At 41.2% G+C, this 16,152-nt stretch overlaps 1 protein-coding gene across 2 annotated transcripts in view; it reads left to right on the top strand.

Annotated features, from left to right (window-relative positions):
- Window positions 1-16,152, top strand: part of INTS9 (integrator complex subunit 9) — a 110,170-nt gene that overhangs the window by 53,152 nt on the left and 40,866 nt on the right. For both annotated transcript variants that reach the window (XM_036242164.1, XM_036242163.1), the window contains one exon: window positions 2,180-2,266. In XM_036242164.1, the coding sequence (XP_036098057.1) occupies window positions 2,180-2,266 (87 nt within the window). The remainder of the gene's footprint in view (window positions 1-2,179; window positions 2,267-16,152) is intronic.

Genomic DNA, 16,152 nt, shown 5'->3' with positions numbered 1-16,152 from the left:
GTAAGGGATCTGGGGAAGAGACATAATGGGAAAGTAAACACTCAAGGAGATGGATCAGTTTTCAGTGAGAAGATAAGCGGAAAACATTGGACTCTAGTCTGAAAAGTTAAGGAAAGTCGGGTGTTCTGAAAGCTACAACCAGAATGGTGGTGAGCTGGACCCCAGATTCAGACTTAGCATGCCAGAACTGATACTGCTCCTTCAAGGTGAAAGGAGGAGATGGTATTAGGAGTAAGTAAATAAATGGAAATGAAATGAAGTTGTTCAGCATTCCAATGCTAATACATTTGCGGCTTGCCACGTGTACGTTGATTGGGCGAGGGTGAAGTCAGCATGCATCATCTCTACTGGATTATGAAAGGGATTTTATGCTGCTGAAACTCTGCTTCTAGCTTTTTGGTCATCCTGTAATTGTCCAGGATTCTAACAGTTCTCTGTACCTCAAATCCCTCAGAGCATGTGGATCATTGATCCCGTCAAGTAGGGCATTTCTTACTGCTACTGGAAAAATGCATGGATTGCCTTTCTACATTGTTAGTGGGAGTGGGGCCCTTACGATATTTCAAAAAAAATAATTTTCTGAGACTCGCAAGGGAGGATGAGTGATTTTTATTTGCATGGAATTACATCCCTCAGATCGTACAGTCCCATTTCCCTTAAGTCCTGGGAGAGGTGTAGCTGGGGATTCAGAGCTAGAAGCAAAGCCAGCATCAGAGTTTTCATTCCATGGTGGAGCTGGGTGGAGCTTTAGGCTAGTTCCAGTCCATCGGTCCCTTGTGTGGGATCTACATGACTGTGGGCCATGTGGGCAAATGCAGGAACGTGAGAGTCCCACAAACCAGAAGTGCGAACCAAGTGGCAAGAGAGAGAATTCCTTTGTTTAGGAGCTTAAGTATTTCAAATCTTCCCGTGCTTGCAGTGGCCATGTCTACTCTGGCTAATAACCTGTTCCCAGATGTGACTGACAAGCATACATCTAAATTGCAGCTTCCTGGCAAAGCTGCACAAATGACTATAATATTTGGCCTTCCCTTTGCTCCTTTCCAGTTATTAATAACTAGGTTCATTTTAACAGTATCACTACATTCCCTCAGTTGTGATTCTCTGATAATCCACCTTGTGATCTGCATAGCCTGCCCTTTTGCAGGTCCTTGAGTTAGGTTTTTAGGATTAGACTTTAGAGTTATTCTTCCATATAGAATTTTGTAAATCCCTAAAACACACATCAAGAAAAACTTACCTTGGCCCTGGTTGGTTTTGCTCAGTGGTTAGAGCATCGGCCCACGGACCAGAGAGCCCCAGGTTTGGTTCCCACTAAGGGCACCTACCTCGGTTGCAGTTTGTCCCCAGCCCCAGTTGGGGTCGTGTGGGTGGCAACCAGTTGATGTGTCTCTCATTGATGTTTCTCTCTCTCTCTTCTTCCCTCCCTCCCGCCCTATCTGAGGATAAATGCAAAAATTATGCTTGGGTAAGGATTAAAAAAAGAAAAACTTACCTTGGCCAATGTGGCTCAGTGGGTTGGGAATCATTGCATACACCACAAGGTCACAGGTTCAAATCCTGCTCAGAGCACATGCTCAGGTTGCAGGCTCAATACGTGGTGGGGGCATGGAAGAGGCAGCTGGTCTGTGTTTCTCTCTCACATTGATGTTTCTCTCTCTTTCTCTCTCCCCCTTCCCTTCCTCTCTAAAATCAGTAAAAACATATTTTTTAAAAAATAGAAAAATTTACTCTACTGGTTTAAATTATCCATTTAATATTGTCATTTTAAAAAATCCTACCCCACCCCTGCTGCCACCATCATCAGGCACTTCACAGTCATTTAACTTTTTCTCCTTTTGTAGTTTTAGTTACATAAAGGCAGAGATCTTAGAGTGAGAATTAAACCATAGGCCTATGTATTTTAGTGTTTAAAGACAAGAGCATACCAGGCTTGTTTTAAATGTGAATTATGTCATTTATGTTCAGAATTTTTAACATGGAAATTCAGTAGAAGGCTACATTTGTATTCAACTTCATGTGAAATGGTGCCCACATTTGTATGCAACAGAGAGAAAAGAATGATGATTGGGGAGGGGAAGGCAGAGAAGCCTAATTCTCTTGGCTACAGTATTAGAGTGTGGTGTTTTTCTAATTCTTTTATGAGTGTTCATCACTTTTCGTTGTTGTTTAAACTCAGGCTTCTCATGGAAGAGCTGGTGAATTTCATTGAAAGAGTACCCAAGGCTCAGTCTGCCTCCCTGTGGAAGAACAAGGATATTCAGCGGTGAGCAAAAGACCTGTTTGTCCCCCTTACAGTAGAGCCTTAGATTCTCTCTTCCCTATTTTATGAAAGGGTTTTGCTTGATTCAGCCAACATATTCTTAGAGGCAGCCATACCATGTGCAATGTATTGTGCTGGGTCTGGGAGTTTTTAAAAATTAGTAAAACAATTGGCTCTATCTTTGAGGTGTTCAGGGTGTTAAGGGAAGTCAGACACTTAAACAGGTAGATTACTACTTGGATGGCATGTATTCGAACTGATGCTTGATCACAGTGCTATAGGCACTCAGAAAATGAAGAACTCTCTCTGCCTCGGGAAGCCAAGGACGACTTTCCTAATGGGATGACTTTCCTATCGGGATGACTTTCTTCTTGGAGAAAGAAAAGGACTTTTCCAGATAGAAAAGGTTCAGGGATAGTGTCCTGGGATATAGTGCATTAGGGGAACAGAAAACAGGGAGAAGTTCAGGAGAATTAGAGTGGATAGAGTAGAGGAGAGAGAGATGAAACTAAAGAGGAACATTGGGGCGAGATAATGAAGAAATGAAGGTGTCAAGTTTGAATATTATTGAGTGGGAAGTCCATCATTGGGGATTTATAAGGAGGAGAAGGATATGATCACATACTTGTTTGGGGGAGAGTACCTCTGGAAGCAACATGGAGAATGGATGGAAGTACAGGGGTGGGGGCAGGAGACCACCAGGAAGACGGTGTCAGAAACCCAGAGGACAGAATACAAGCCTGAACTAAGGCAGTGGCAATGAGCATGAAGAGTCTAACGTGAAAGAAATTTCTGAAAATTGAAAAGAATTGGTGAGAATCGTGAAAGAGGCTGTGAAGTTGTAATTAGGAAGGTAAGAGGAACACTGAGTGGAAGTCAAGGGAAAAAAGAAGTTTCCCCAAACCCGGGCTTGTCAGTGGTCTCAGGTACTGCAGACATGTCATTGCGTAAGATGGAGACGAGACCCTGGCTATGGAAATTCTGGAGAAGTTAGTTCCAGTAGAATCCCAGGATCAGAAACCAGATGATGAGAGATGAAGCAGGTAGAAATACAACAGAGGAGACAAAGAGGCAGCTTGATTCCACCTCCATGCTCTCATATTTAATTGGCAGCGGAGGACATCAGTCAGCCTCAACATACTGCAGTTTCTCTAACCTGCCAACTGCTGCTCTCACCTCCAGGCACCGCAGTCATCTAGGCCTGGAGGCCGAGCATCCAAAACTGTCTGTGACTTCTCAAGGAGCACGTGTTCCGTGCTCTCACTCCTACTCGGGGCGTCTGTTTTCCATCTGTCTTGCTGCTGAGTTCTTTCCTTCTAGAGCAGTGACTGGATAGCCATCTGGTTATCTAAACTAAAGAATGTTTTCGTTTTTGTGAATATTACTTCAAGAATACCTATGTGCGCTAGGAAAATGTGCTTTGTTTTTATACTGTAACTGTTTTGGAGTTTGAGCATGTGAGTCTCCTCTATGCATTCCTTTGTATGCGAGTTACTTCTTGTATTTAACATATGTAGCACTATTCCTAGTGTTTTATTTAATACATTTAACTTGTTTTCAATTCTCAACCAAGGACGTGTTCATTGATTTAGGGAGAGGAAGGGAGAGAGAGAGAGAGAGAAAAACAAACATTAATATGAAAAACATCGACCATTTGCCTCTCGTATGCGCCCCAACCTGGGACTGAACCTGCAGTCCTTCGTGTATAGGATGCTCCAACTGAGCCTACTGACTAGGGCTAAATTTGATTTTTCAGCATTATCATTTTACAGAAGAACAAACAGGCATGGAGAGGTCACCCAACTAGTGTTCTACAGTAGGATTTAGATTCAAACTCAGACAGTCAGGCTGGTCCGGTTCCAGAGTCTATACTCTTAACCACTGTGCTGGGCCACCTCTTGGACACACACACACCTCTTCTCACATGTGTGTGACCCCTGTCATGTGAGGGGAGGAGGAAGTGTGTATAGTTATGTACATTTTCTGCTGTGTGTTATGGATCTTTTTCATGCCTGTGTCCTCAAATGGTATCTGTCTGGCTTCACATTAGGAGACCTTTTCTGGACACACACATATCTAATTCTTTAAATGGTTTCCTTGATCTGCCCACCACCTGCTTAGCACAGGGACCCCCTCCCCTCCTCATTGAACATTCTTATTCTCAGTTCCCTTTCCTCTTGCCATTGCTATACCTTCTTCCCCTTTCTTCCTCTCTCCCATGTGCTCCCTGGACCACAGGGGACCCAGTTCTCTACACCCCCCTCCTTGGAAACCTTAGGACTTTGTTTTCTTTCCCTGTGAAACATGTGTGCCTTGACTTCCCTTACTTTCTCCTTTTAAATTTATACTCTTTATAATATTCTACTGCAAATAATTTTGGCATACCAGAAATGACGTTCAAAGGTCACTGTTTCCTGACTCCCAAACCGTGGGCCAAGTCTTAGGAAGTTCCAAGTCCTTATTTTTCCTTTTCTTCTGTGACCTTGGGCAGAGTCCTTGGCAATTTTCCTTTGCCTCGAATTCTTTATAAAATACAAGATAACTGGCTCACGAAAGAAGTGCTGTTGCAGACTAGGGAGAAGGGCGAGCTGAGCTTGGAGAAGCAGAAGGCTAGGGAGGGGGCCTGAAAGTTATTTTCTAAGGAATCTTAGGTAATCTCCCTTTAAAAAAAAAAAAAAAAAGTGCTAATAGAAAGAAAATCTTGAAGTTGCTATCTTGCCACCTGGTGGGCAAAAATCAGAGACTTGAAAACCAAATTTGTAAAGGAGCAACAAGAGTAATTTGTACTATTAGAGAAACCCATATTTTTTAATTATTTAATGTATCATGACTATATTTCTGATCGTGGTCAAGTACTTTGTTTTTGCTTTTCATCATGAGATGATCCATGCTTATTGATAGAGAAAGAGAATAGTCTAATTATTGGAAAGAGTATGTTGCGGTGTTATAAAGACAAACCAAGAAAGCTGTCTTCTTTTTTCTCCTGGATAAACTCAGCATCCATATTAGAAGTGGTGGAAGAATTTGAAGAGCTGTTTTGTAGTTGATATCAGGCAAAAGAGTTCTTATGAAATAATCACCTAGAAGAATACCGAAAGTGCTTCATTTGGACAACATTGATGCTAAAGGACTTATATCACTTTAAAATGTCTCTGTCACAAGCTAGTTAATCGCTAGTACCCCAGAGTACTATGGCTATGATATCAAGAAACACTGTCTTTTGCTGTCTAGTATGTTGACATTTTCCCCAAGTGATATGGGCTATGTCTTCTGTTTGTTTGTTTTTGTTGTTTAATTCCTACACTTCCCTTATCTGATTCCTCTAAAATAGGCGTCACAAACTCAGATGGTTTCAGGGATGGGGAAGATAAGTATAGGAGTGAGGCTGGCCTCCAGGAAGTGTGGATCAGAGACCTCACCTCTCTAACAGAGCAGCTGACACACAGCTTCAGCTGATTGTGGCCCTATGCCATAGTATGAGAATGTGAGCCTGTCCCTGCCCAATCTTTCTTTTATTTTTAAGACAAGCTCAAAACTTGGATGTTTTAAATGTCATTTTAAAAAAATCTTTTTAAAATGTTGGCTCACACAATAAAATAAAATCCTGTATGATCCAGGTAAAAACACCTCTGTGAGTTGGATTTGAGGTTTAAGCCCCCAGGTTTTTTTTATTTTTTACTTCAACTGAAACCTTGTACAGGCAGTCTGTTGGTTCAGTGCCTTGAATTAATATCTCTTAGTAGCTTAAGTTACTAATAAGACTATCAACTAAAGAAAACAATAAAGTAAAATCTTTCTACCTCATTGATCAAAGGAGTTTGACAAATTCCTTTAAATCATTTCCCTTAAATCATAGTCTGAATTAGCATTTGATTTACTATTAGTTTGTATACCCAAAAAAAACCAATTACTCTAGCTTTTTGGCAGCTGTCTGACTTCCTGTGTCAGGTGACACTTCTCCTAAGATTTATTTAGAAGTTAACCATCCTTCTTCCTCATTTTGACATTGCAGTTTAGTCTTCTTGAAAAAAGAGATTTTGAAGGGTAGGAAAAGGAGAATCCATTATAGTACAGTTTTTGAGTCTCTGACATTCCCATACCCACTTCAAAGTCTAGATTATTTTAATGGGAAAATTCAAAGCAAAATATTTCACTTAAGAAATTAACCCAGCCTCTAGTATTTTTTGTTTAAGGCTGCCATTTTTTTGTAGAAGACTAGAAATCTGCAATTATAATTAAGGATATTGTCATAGTCTTCACAAGCATCAAGGAATTATGCATTGATATATTCCTGGCTGAAATGTTTTGGCAGTTTCCAGTATTCAGAGCTGAAAATGTGGGTTCATACCTTATAGAAGATATAAAAGAAAAAACAAGCACGTTATAATTGAAGTTCCTCTGCTCTGACACTTCTTTGGTATTTATAGAGGAATTTATCAGGTCTAATTCTCTAGTAGGAAGAAAATTAAAGTTATGGGCTTGGAAGTCAAATAGACTGGTGTTTGAATTTCAGATCTGCTTCTTAGTAGCTGCAGCAATGTATTTCTTCTAGGCTCTGTTTCCTCGTTTATAAACCAGGAATAATATTAGCAACTTCACAGGGTTGTTGGGAGGATTAAATGAGCAATATGAGTCCAGTCTTCTTTTGTGATGCCAAGCACATAGTAGGTGCTCAGTAAACACCTGTGTCCTTTTCCCCTTTAATGATACAGTTACCAGACACATCTGCCTTCCACAGCCTAACTTATTAGGCTCTGCCTTTCCTGATGAAAGCAAGGTAGGATAATAGAAGGAACCATTCTCTCTTTTTAATTTTTTAAATATTTAATTATTTTTTAAAAATTTTTTATTGAGCCGTGGCCAGTTTTGCTCAGTGGTTAGAGCATCAGCCCTTGGGTCATGGTTCAATTCCCGGTTAAGGGCACATGTTTGAGTTGAGGGTTCCATCCCCGGCCCCCGCCAAGGTTGTGAGAAGCAACCAATCGACATCTCTCTCACATCAATGTTTCTCTCTCTCCCCCCCCTTCCCCCTCCCTCCCCCCTCATTCCCTCCTTTTCACTCTATCTAAAATTCAATGGAAAAATATCCTTGGATAATTAACAACAACACAATTTATTGAATTTATTGGGGTGACATTGGTTAATAAAATTATATAGGTTTCAAGTGCACAACTCTATAATACCATATGTATATGTGTGTTCACCATCCAAAGTCAAGTCTTATAAACTGTTTTCTAATTCCTCTGTTGCCTCTAGTTATTTAGTACTGTCATTCACATTCTGGGATTCAGTCTCCTTTTCTATAAAATAAAAGTATTGAGTTAAATTATCTCTAAGTTTACGTATGTTACAGTTTTTGAAGATGTCCAGTGGAGAGGCTCCATGAGCAGATCCTTATGGAGTGGCAATGTTATTGGAGAATTGCATGGATGGTCTTTCTCTGTTGCTAGTGAGAGTAGAGTTCTTGAGGTGCCGCTGGAATAAGCATTCCCAGAGGCCCCCATGGGAGAATGAGTTGTGGTAGAAAGCTCTGTTTTCATGGCGTTACATCCTTGGGTTTCCAAAGTCCCATTTCCCTTAATCCAGTCTTGGAAGAGGTGCAGCTGGAGATTCAGCAGAGCTAGAAGCAAAGCCAGTGTCCAGAGTTTCCATTCCCTGGTGGAGCTGGGTCCAGCACAGTATCAGGCTAGTTCCAGTCCATCAGTCCATTGTGTGGGGTCCACATGACTGTGAGCCATGTGGGCAAATGCAGGAGCATGAGAACACACAGGCCAGGAGTCAAGCACAAGCAAGCATGACAGAGCCAAGAGGCAAGAAAGCAAACTCCTTTTTTTAGGAATTTAAATATCTTCAATCCTCCTTCTACACTTGCTGTGGCCATGCCTTCTCTGGCCAATGACCTGTTCCCAGGTATGACTGACAGGCAAGTACCTTCCCTATTTCACCCAGACTTTACTGGGCATGTGTCTAAATTGCAGCTTCCTGGCAAAGCTGCACAAATGCCATGCCCATAATATTTGGCCTTCCCTTTGCTCCTTTCCAGTTATTTAATAACTGGGTTAATCACAACGGTATCAGCAGTACTTTGCTGGAGTCCTCACAGCTTGCTCCTCAGCATTGCAATTTCAGAAACTTAATCATTCCATTTCACTCGGAGTTGATTAGCCTCTGACGACTGATTCAGGCGAATCAAACTCGCAGGATCTTCACTAACAAACAAAAACTCTGTTTAATCACATTATACTGAGACATCTGCCTGGCTCCAGAATTAGAATGGTTCATCTCTCTAGGACACTGTTTTGGTCAGCAAGTTTACTTACGAGATCAAATTATAGATAAAGAGTTTTTTTCATGTGCACAGAATTAAAGGAAATATAGTTTAGGTACTCAGGAATTGTTTCTATTATGCTGTGCTAGCCTAACCAATTGCCCCTGTCCTCTTTAGAGATAAATTGATCTAAAACAAAACTCGGAGATTATAATCTAGTTTTGGTTAATATTAAATGCATGATTTGGAAACTCCACATTCAATAAGCTATCAGATGTCACTCTGCTAACACATCTCCACCCCACCCACAGGTATATCAAGCAGTTTGCTGAAATGAGAGGAAAACAACTTTTCTGCTGCTTATGTTCTTTGTATTTTGCTCTTATATTCATTTTGTTCATTCATTCATCAAACACTTAGAAAAAGCCCAACCAGTGTTTTATTTATAAGCTTCTAAGTGGTCCCGGTGGACTTAAAAGTCTTCCTTTTCCCAAAAGCACAAAACCGTGCGCAGCATGTGCTGGCAGGGAGGATGAGGAGGCGGCGGAGCTCTGGCATGGTGTCAGGGCTCTGGGCAAAGGCTTATTAAGCACTTGAGTGTGATAGAACAGAACAAAACAGTGATATCTTTTAGAAAGTACTTATGAGACATTTAGACTCTGGGAGCTTGACTTTGATAAATTAGAAAGCCAAAAGAAACAGAACTTGTTCCTACTGTATTTCCTTATCAGCCAATAATCCTAATGGCTTTTAATGGCGCTCTAAATGCCTCTCTATGATAATGTCTGGAGGTAAGCGTAAGGAGAATTTTAGGGAAAGCTAAGTTACAAGATGTTAAAGACAAGATGTTAGAAGATAGAGGAAGTAATGACAAAGTGACTAAATACCTCAAAAGAGTAAAAAGAGATGTTAGCAAAAGGAATTTGTGGGTATAAATATGGAAATCGGAGAACTTCAAACTTGTTGATTAACTGCCAAGTGCCTGGCATTACAATAAGTTTGTAGAAAAATGCCCCAAAAAGTTTAAGACAGTCCTGTACTCAAGGAATTTATCAAGCAAAGATTAGGTACCAAGTGGCAAGACTTAGGCTAGTCTTGGCAGGTTAAACAGGATTTCAATGAGGACAGAAGTTATTCTAAGAGAAAGGAGCAATATGGGTAAAAACTTGGTAGAATGGCTTGACTGAGAGGTGACTGGCTCGGTTAAAACCAGCCAGCGTACTGCAGGAAGGAGAGAAAAGAATTGAAAGATCACATTATACAAAACAAGGATGAAACTGTACTTTTGAAAATGCCAGCAGTATATTTGAAAGTCTTTTGTCTAGCTGATAGAAAATATACCCAGATTGTTTATTTGTGAAAATATATTTACCAAGCCTCTATGAAAAAGGAAACTTCTAGACATTTCCAAATAGAGATATGGCAAATAATTAGATAGTTTTAGATCTGAAAGGTGTAGTCAGTATGTGAGGTACCCAAAGAATTAAAGAATAAGGATGAGGGGGAAATTAATATGTACTGAATATCATATTTATTTACATATCGATATATATTTTATTACTCATTTGCTGTAGTGCTCACAACAATTTGTGAGGGAAGTATTTTACCCTCATTTTAGAAATATGGAGGGGGAAAAAAGAGGTTAAGTAAATTGTTCAATATTACATCTAAAAGGAACAAAATCAAAGTTAAATGGGATATGAACATCAGCCTTCTGCAGGAGTTCTGTACAATCAGAGTTTGTAAAAATGTCACCAAAGAATCCTGAGAAAAGTTCGCACTCAGTGAAGGTATGAAAACACTGCCTCTGTACTAGAACAGGCCCCAGAGAGCTTTCTAATTGATTAATAACACTGGGTCATCAGGTCGCATTTCCCACAGGCCAGTTATCGCAGGCTCCACTGGGAAAGACCCCTTCTCAGCTCACTCATGTGGTTGTTGGCAGGATTTGGTTCACTCGTGTGGTTATTGGGCCAAAGCCTCTCTCAGGTCCTTGCCACGTGGACCTCACCACAGAGCATCTCACAACGTGGTGGTTGGTTAAATCAAAGCTAACAGGCAAGAGGGCCTGAGAAAGTGTGACAAGGTGAAAGTCACAGATTTTGTCGTATTACTTCACTAGAAGCAAGCCAGTAGGTCCAGGCCACACTCGGGGGGAGGGGATCAACACAAGGGGGTGGATGCGGGAGGTAGGATCCTTGGGAGCTGTGTGAGAAGCTGACTGCCACAAAACCCTAAATTGGGCAGGTCACACAAGACCAGGGTCCCAGAGTCTTTGGGACCTGCTTAGCCTTCTTCTCTGGCTCACTGGTCAGTTTCTCCCTGATGTTGTCACCACCTCCCACACTGTTGTAGGATTCACTTCTGCCCAGACTTACTGGTGCACTTCAGATAGGACTCACTCATAATCGACTCTCTGGTTCTTACCTTTCCTGAGTGTAACAAGAGAACAGACATTTCATCTTTTGAATGTCTTTATGTTGGGCACTGTGCTCAGTGTTGAGGATACAAACTCTGTGACTAATATGATATAATGGGATAAAGAGATACATCATTGTTTTTGTTATGGTATTTAACAAGACTTCTCCTTCCAACATTGCTCTTCTAAACTGGTTATCAAAAACGGTCATGTTTTGGTATAAACAAATGCTTTCTGCGGTTTCTCTGGAACATAAGTTTGATTCCTACACCATTTATCCTGAAGGGAGAGAATGGGAAAAGATCCATGCTGAAATACACCCAAATTTTCAGTCTTCCCTCTTTCCCTTACCAAGGGCTTGGATTATTTGCTAGTTTACTCTGAAGGCTGAATGTATGATTGTTTACTCTCCAGCAGAGTGGAAACATTCAAGGAACCAAATGTTTCATTTCGAGAGAGACTGATCCAGATTTGAATCTGCTTAATTTTCACAGAACATTGTCCAGTTTGCCAGGAAGGGCTGTCAAGGGAAGACAGTAAAGGCTGGGTGGTGTTTTGGGTAATGGCAGTACTGGTTGTCAAGGGATGGGAGGGAGCACAGGGAAAGAAAGTAGGTCTGACCTGGCCTTGTGTATGGCGCTGTAGCTCAGTCTCTCAGAGAGACAGCTCTGTTGCAGGGCCTTGGCAAAGCTGAGGACAGTGTAAAACAAATTCGGTTGGGTTGAGATGTAATTGGATTGTAGTGTTCTTTATTATGCTCCCGACTTTCTAGCCACTCCCACACTAGCCTTCCAGCTCCGGTATAAAGTTAAAGAACACTTCTGCTCCTACTCAGCACAATGTGAGAAATCTTTATTTTTTATGAAGGGCAGGCCAAAACATGGGATTCTCTAATCCTGAGGAATTTAAAGGAGGAGCTAATGCCGAGCAGTAGCGTGGGTTTTTCCTTGAGAGCCTCTAGAGAGGTGCCTGGGCCACTGAAGTTCATATCATTGCAGCTTCTGTAGGTAAATCACCTTGGGTGGAAGTTCACTCCAGAACTGCTAGAACATGGTCCTGGGACTGTGATGGCTGTGTGTGTTGGGGAGGGCTGGAGGCAGTCTTAGTTCAGCATCTGTTCTCTGCCAAACACATGCATTGTATATCATTTACCCCTCACAGAACAACTCTATAAAGAAGGTGATACTCTCCCAGTCCTACCAACAAGGAAACTAAGGCTCAGAAGTCGAGGTAACAGAGGGATGCGGTCTGTTTTTTCCATTATGTCACAGTGCCTCTTTCTCAAAAAACTTTCCCTTCCTCAGGGTGGTTGGCAGAGAGATACAGGGAAACGGAAGGAAAAGGGGCGCAGTACCCTTGATCCTTGCCAGCAGGCTCATCCAGCAGGAGTTTCTGTACCACTTCCCTGTCCCTCATACTCAGGTCGGGCTGTTTCCCAAAGAACACATAGAATATGCACCTGGCCTAGACTGATGTCACAGGACAGAAAAAGTGACAAACGGTCTAGATTTTAAAGCAAGAGTGTCATCCACACAAAATATGAAGAAGACAACAGGGGGAGGTTGCAGGATTGAGGGAGCCTGGCACTGAGTACAGTTGACCCTTGAACACAGGTTTGGCCTTGGCAGGTTTGGCTCAGCGGCTAGAGTGTCGATCCATGGACCAAAGAGTCACGGGTTCGATTCCAGCCAAGGGCACGTATCTCAACTGCAGTTCATCCCTGGCCCTGGTAGGGGTCATGCAGAAGGCAGCCAATCTATGTGTCTCTTTTACATCAATGTTTCTCTTTCTCTCTTCCTCTTTCTTCCTCCCTTTCTCCCTCCCACTCTATCTGAAGATAAATGGGAAAATATCCTCTGATGAGGATTAAAAAATAACAACACAGGTTTGAACTGTGGGCTCCACTTATACATGGACTTATAAATTAGTACAGTATTATAAATGTTTTTTCTTTGTGATTTTCTTAACATTTTCTTTAGCTTACTTTATGATAAGAATACAGTATATAATACATATAACATACAAAACATGTTAATTAACTGTTTATGGTCTCAGTAAGGCTTTTGGTCAACATAAGCCATTAGGAAAGTTTTGGAGGAATCAAAAGTTACACGTGGATTTTTTACTGCACAGGGGTCAGAACCCCTAACCCCCATGTTGTTGTTCAAGTACCAATTGTATACAGAATAGAGGCTGAGGGAGGACCTAGAAAAAGAAAGAACTTATAAAGTCATGCAAATGTTATGGGACAGGAACCGGCCTGGAGCAGGTCTGCCTCAGGCTGGCCGGTAGTGTGGGTTCTTGACTTCGTGCAGGAAAGATTTCACAACATGAGTCCAGGTGATTGTGAGAGTACAGTTGTTACTGCTGGGGACAGTGAAACAAAGGAAGGACTTAGGGTAGAAGAAGCAACAGGAGAGAGCCTAGGTGGTGCTTTGCTTTGGCTCCCTGGAAACATAGGAAAGAAGTGAGCCAAGGTGGGGCTGCATTTAGCTCACTGAGAAGTAAAAGTCATGGTGACAGAAATGAGTCCGTTAGGGCTACTTTTAGCTCACTGGAAAGTCAGAGAAAAGGGGGACCTTGGAGACAGGTTCAGGGGGTTAGCCCCAGATGAGCTGCCACTGCCTGCTGCTCACCTGGTTGCAAGTCTTGTGGGGACCCTTAGATTTAAGGAGAAAGAAAAAGTTCATGCCCTAGAAGGGGCATGGGCCTGCTCTAGAAAGAGCATGCCGGTATCCTTTGTTTTGAGGATTTTATCTTCCTCCTTTAGGGGAGGGTTTCAACAGAATATTCATCAACTTTCCAGGTGCATTTTTGATATGCTGATGCATCAAAGAGAGTGTATAGGAGAGTTGGGGATTACTTTTTGGTCAGCTTTACTGTTTTTTATCTTGGGTCTGTCTGGGGCTACTTGGGTATTTGTTGTTTGTTCCGGACTTCATCTGTCCTTGGGTTTAGCTGGCACAAATGGCATTAATTGGGTCTCTGTCCTCTATCTCCCTGACCAGGGTCATTTAAGCTATTTATTCTCTGGTCAGGTAGGAGCGGTATACACTATTTGTTCTTAAGTGTCCTTGTTTAAGGAAGATAAGATCATGCGATTCACTAGCTATCTGTAAATTGGTCAAATTGTTTGGCCTTATTTAATTATCTTGTCTCAGTTTCCCCATTCCACTTGGCCAGAAATTTTTCTAACTTCTTATTAGCCTGCCTCACTAAGAGCCTTGGATTTTATCCTGACTGTAATGGCGAGAATGTAATGTAATGGAGGAGGGTGGGGTGTGTGTGTTTTTTTTTATGATTTGCATTTTTAATATATTATTTAGGCCCTTCTGTGAGGGAAAGCAAGTATGCAGTCAAGGATGGCTCATGGCTTTTGACATCTCTCTTATTGCATTGCATTGTTATGAAATTTTTCTAAGACTTAAGGTCCTTGTGAGCAGAGGCCTTTATGTAGTGTTGTGCCTGTTGTATCTCTTACATGGCTTATGCTGTGGCCACAACCAGGGCTAAGTAAATATTTATTGAATGAATATTGTGAAACCTAAAGCCATCCAATATACATAGGAAAGATAAGTGAAATAAGAAAATCTTCATGTGACTCTTTATGTAGAGGGTAAATAGAAGGATTCTTGATATTTTGTTGCTGGAGAAACAGGTAAAGGGAATTGGAACAACATGATCTATATGCTATTTTGGCTAAATCTCTAGTGTTTACATTGTTATGACTGCATAAATGCAATTCACAAACCATATAATGTTATTAAGCTAATTTTTTCTTTTTCGCACAACTTTTTGTTTCCTCTTGAGTCCATAATTATTTGCTTAGTTTTCTATGTACTTATTCTTAATTTATTTCTAACCTCTCCCCTACTTATAGAAGTCTCTCCTCAGTATGTTCAAACTCAGTATTCTAACAATTTTATCTTCTTAAGAAATCCTTTCATCCAGCCATTGTGGTTCATGCACCAAGAGGTCGCCAGTTCAATTCCCAGTCAGGGCACATGCCCAGGTCGTGGGCCCGATCCCCAGTGGGGGGCATGCAGGAGGCGGCCAATCAGTGTTCTCTCTTATCCATGTTTGTATCTTTCTCTCCCTCTCCCTTCCTCTCTCTTCCTCTCTCTCTCTCTCTCTCTCTCTCTCTCTCTCTCTCTCTCTCTCAGATCAATAAAGGAAAAAAAAAAGAAATCCTCTCACAGAGCTTTCTTCCCCTGGTCTGATTTTAGCTGCTCTGAGCCTGCTGCACACCTTTCTAGTTAGGATTATCTCACCATGATCCTCAAGATTCTGTACCTCTTTATTCTGTTAGAAGCTCTGTTTTCTGCGTTCTTTTTCTTTTCTTTTTCCTTCTTGACACCTTTGTTTTGCCAGGCACATCCTCCAATAACTTCCCGAGAGGTATGTTTTCTGAGACCCTGCACACCTAAAATGCCTTTGCTCTACCCTCACACTCTGATAGAAATGCCGATTAGATACAGTTTTTTACCAGAAATTTGAGAGCATTGTTCTATTCTTCTAGCTCTCAGAAGTGCTATTGAAAAGTGCTATTGAGTCTAGCCCTTTGGTATGTGTTCTATTGATTGCTCTGTGGAAATTTTTAGAATCTTCTCTTTGTTCTTTAAGTTTATGATGTCTTACTAAAGGACAGTTTTCATTCATGTGCTGAGGCCTAAGTGGCCCTTTCAGTTTAGAACAGGGGTGGCAACTATGGCCAAACCCATGTTTTGTGGGCCAAACCTGGCCTGTCCCTGTTTTTATAGAGTTTTATTGGCACAGGCCTTCATTTACATATTGTCTATGGCATTACATGGCCAAATTGAATAATTTTACAGAGACTGTGTATGGTCTGCAAAATTTAAAATATCTGTGGCTCTTCGGAGAAAATGTTTGCTAACTCCCAATCTAGAAAAGCAAGACTTTCAATTCTGATTTTTTTTTTCCCTTGTTTTTTAAGTTTCCTTCTTCATTTTTTGAGTTCTTTATGGAACTCTTGTTATTTAGATGTTGAACTTGCTAGACTGGCTCTCAAATTTTTTTCTGTCCTCTTTCCTATCTCTGTTTCTGTTTTTCTGGGTTTTTTTTGTTTGTTTGGGATAGTCATTTAATTTTATCTCCCAACCTTTCTATGAGTTTTTAATTTTTGCTATCATATTTTTTATTTTGGCATAAATTTTTTTTTTTCTGGTTAATCCTTACCCAAGG

This window comes from Molossus molossus, unplaced genomic scaffold, assembly GCF_014108415.1.
Source record: "Molossus molossus isolate mMolMol1 unplaced genomic scaffold, mMolMol1.p scaffold_m16_p_4, whole genome shotgun sequence".
In the NCBI taxonomy this organism is placed as follows: domain Eukaryota; kingdom Metazoa; phylum Chordata; class Mammalia; order Chiroptera; family Molossidae; genus Molossus; species Molossus molossus.
Note: the sequence above shows the minus strand (reverse complement) of the source record. Positions and strands in the feature narration are given on the sequence as shown.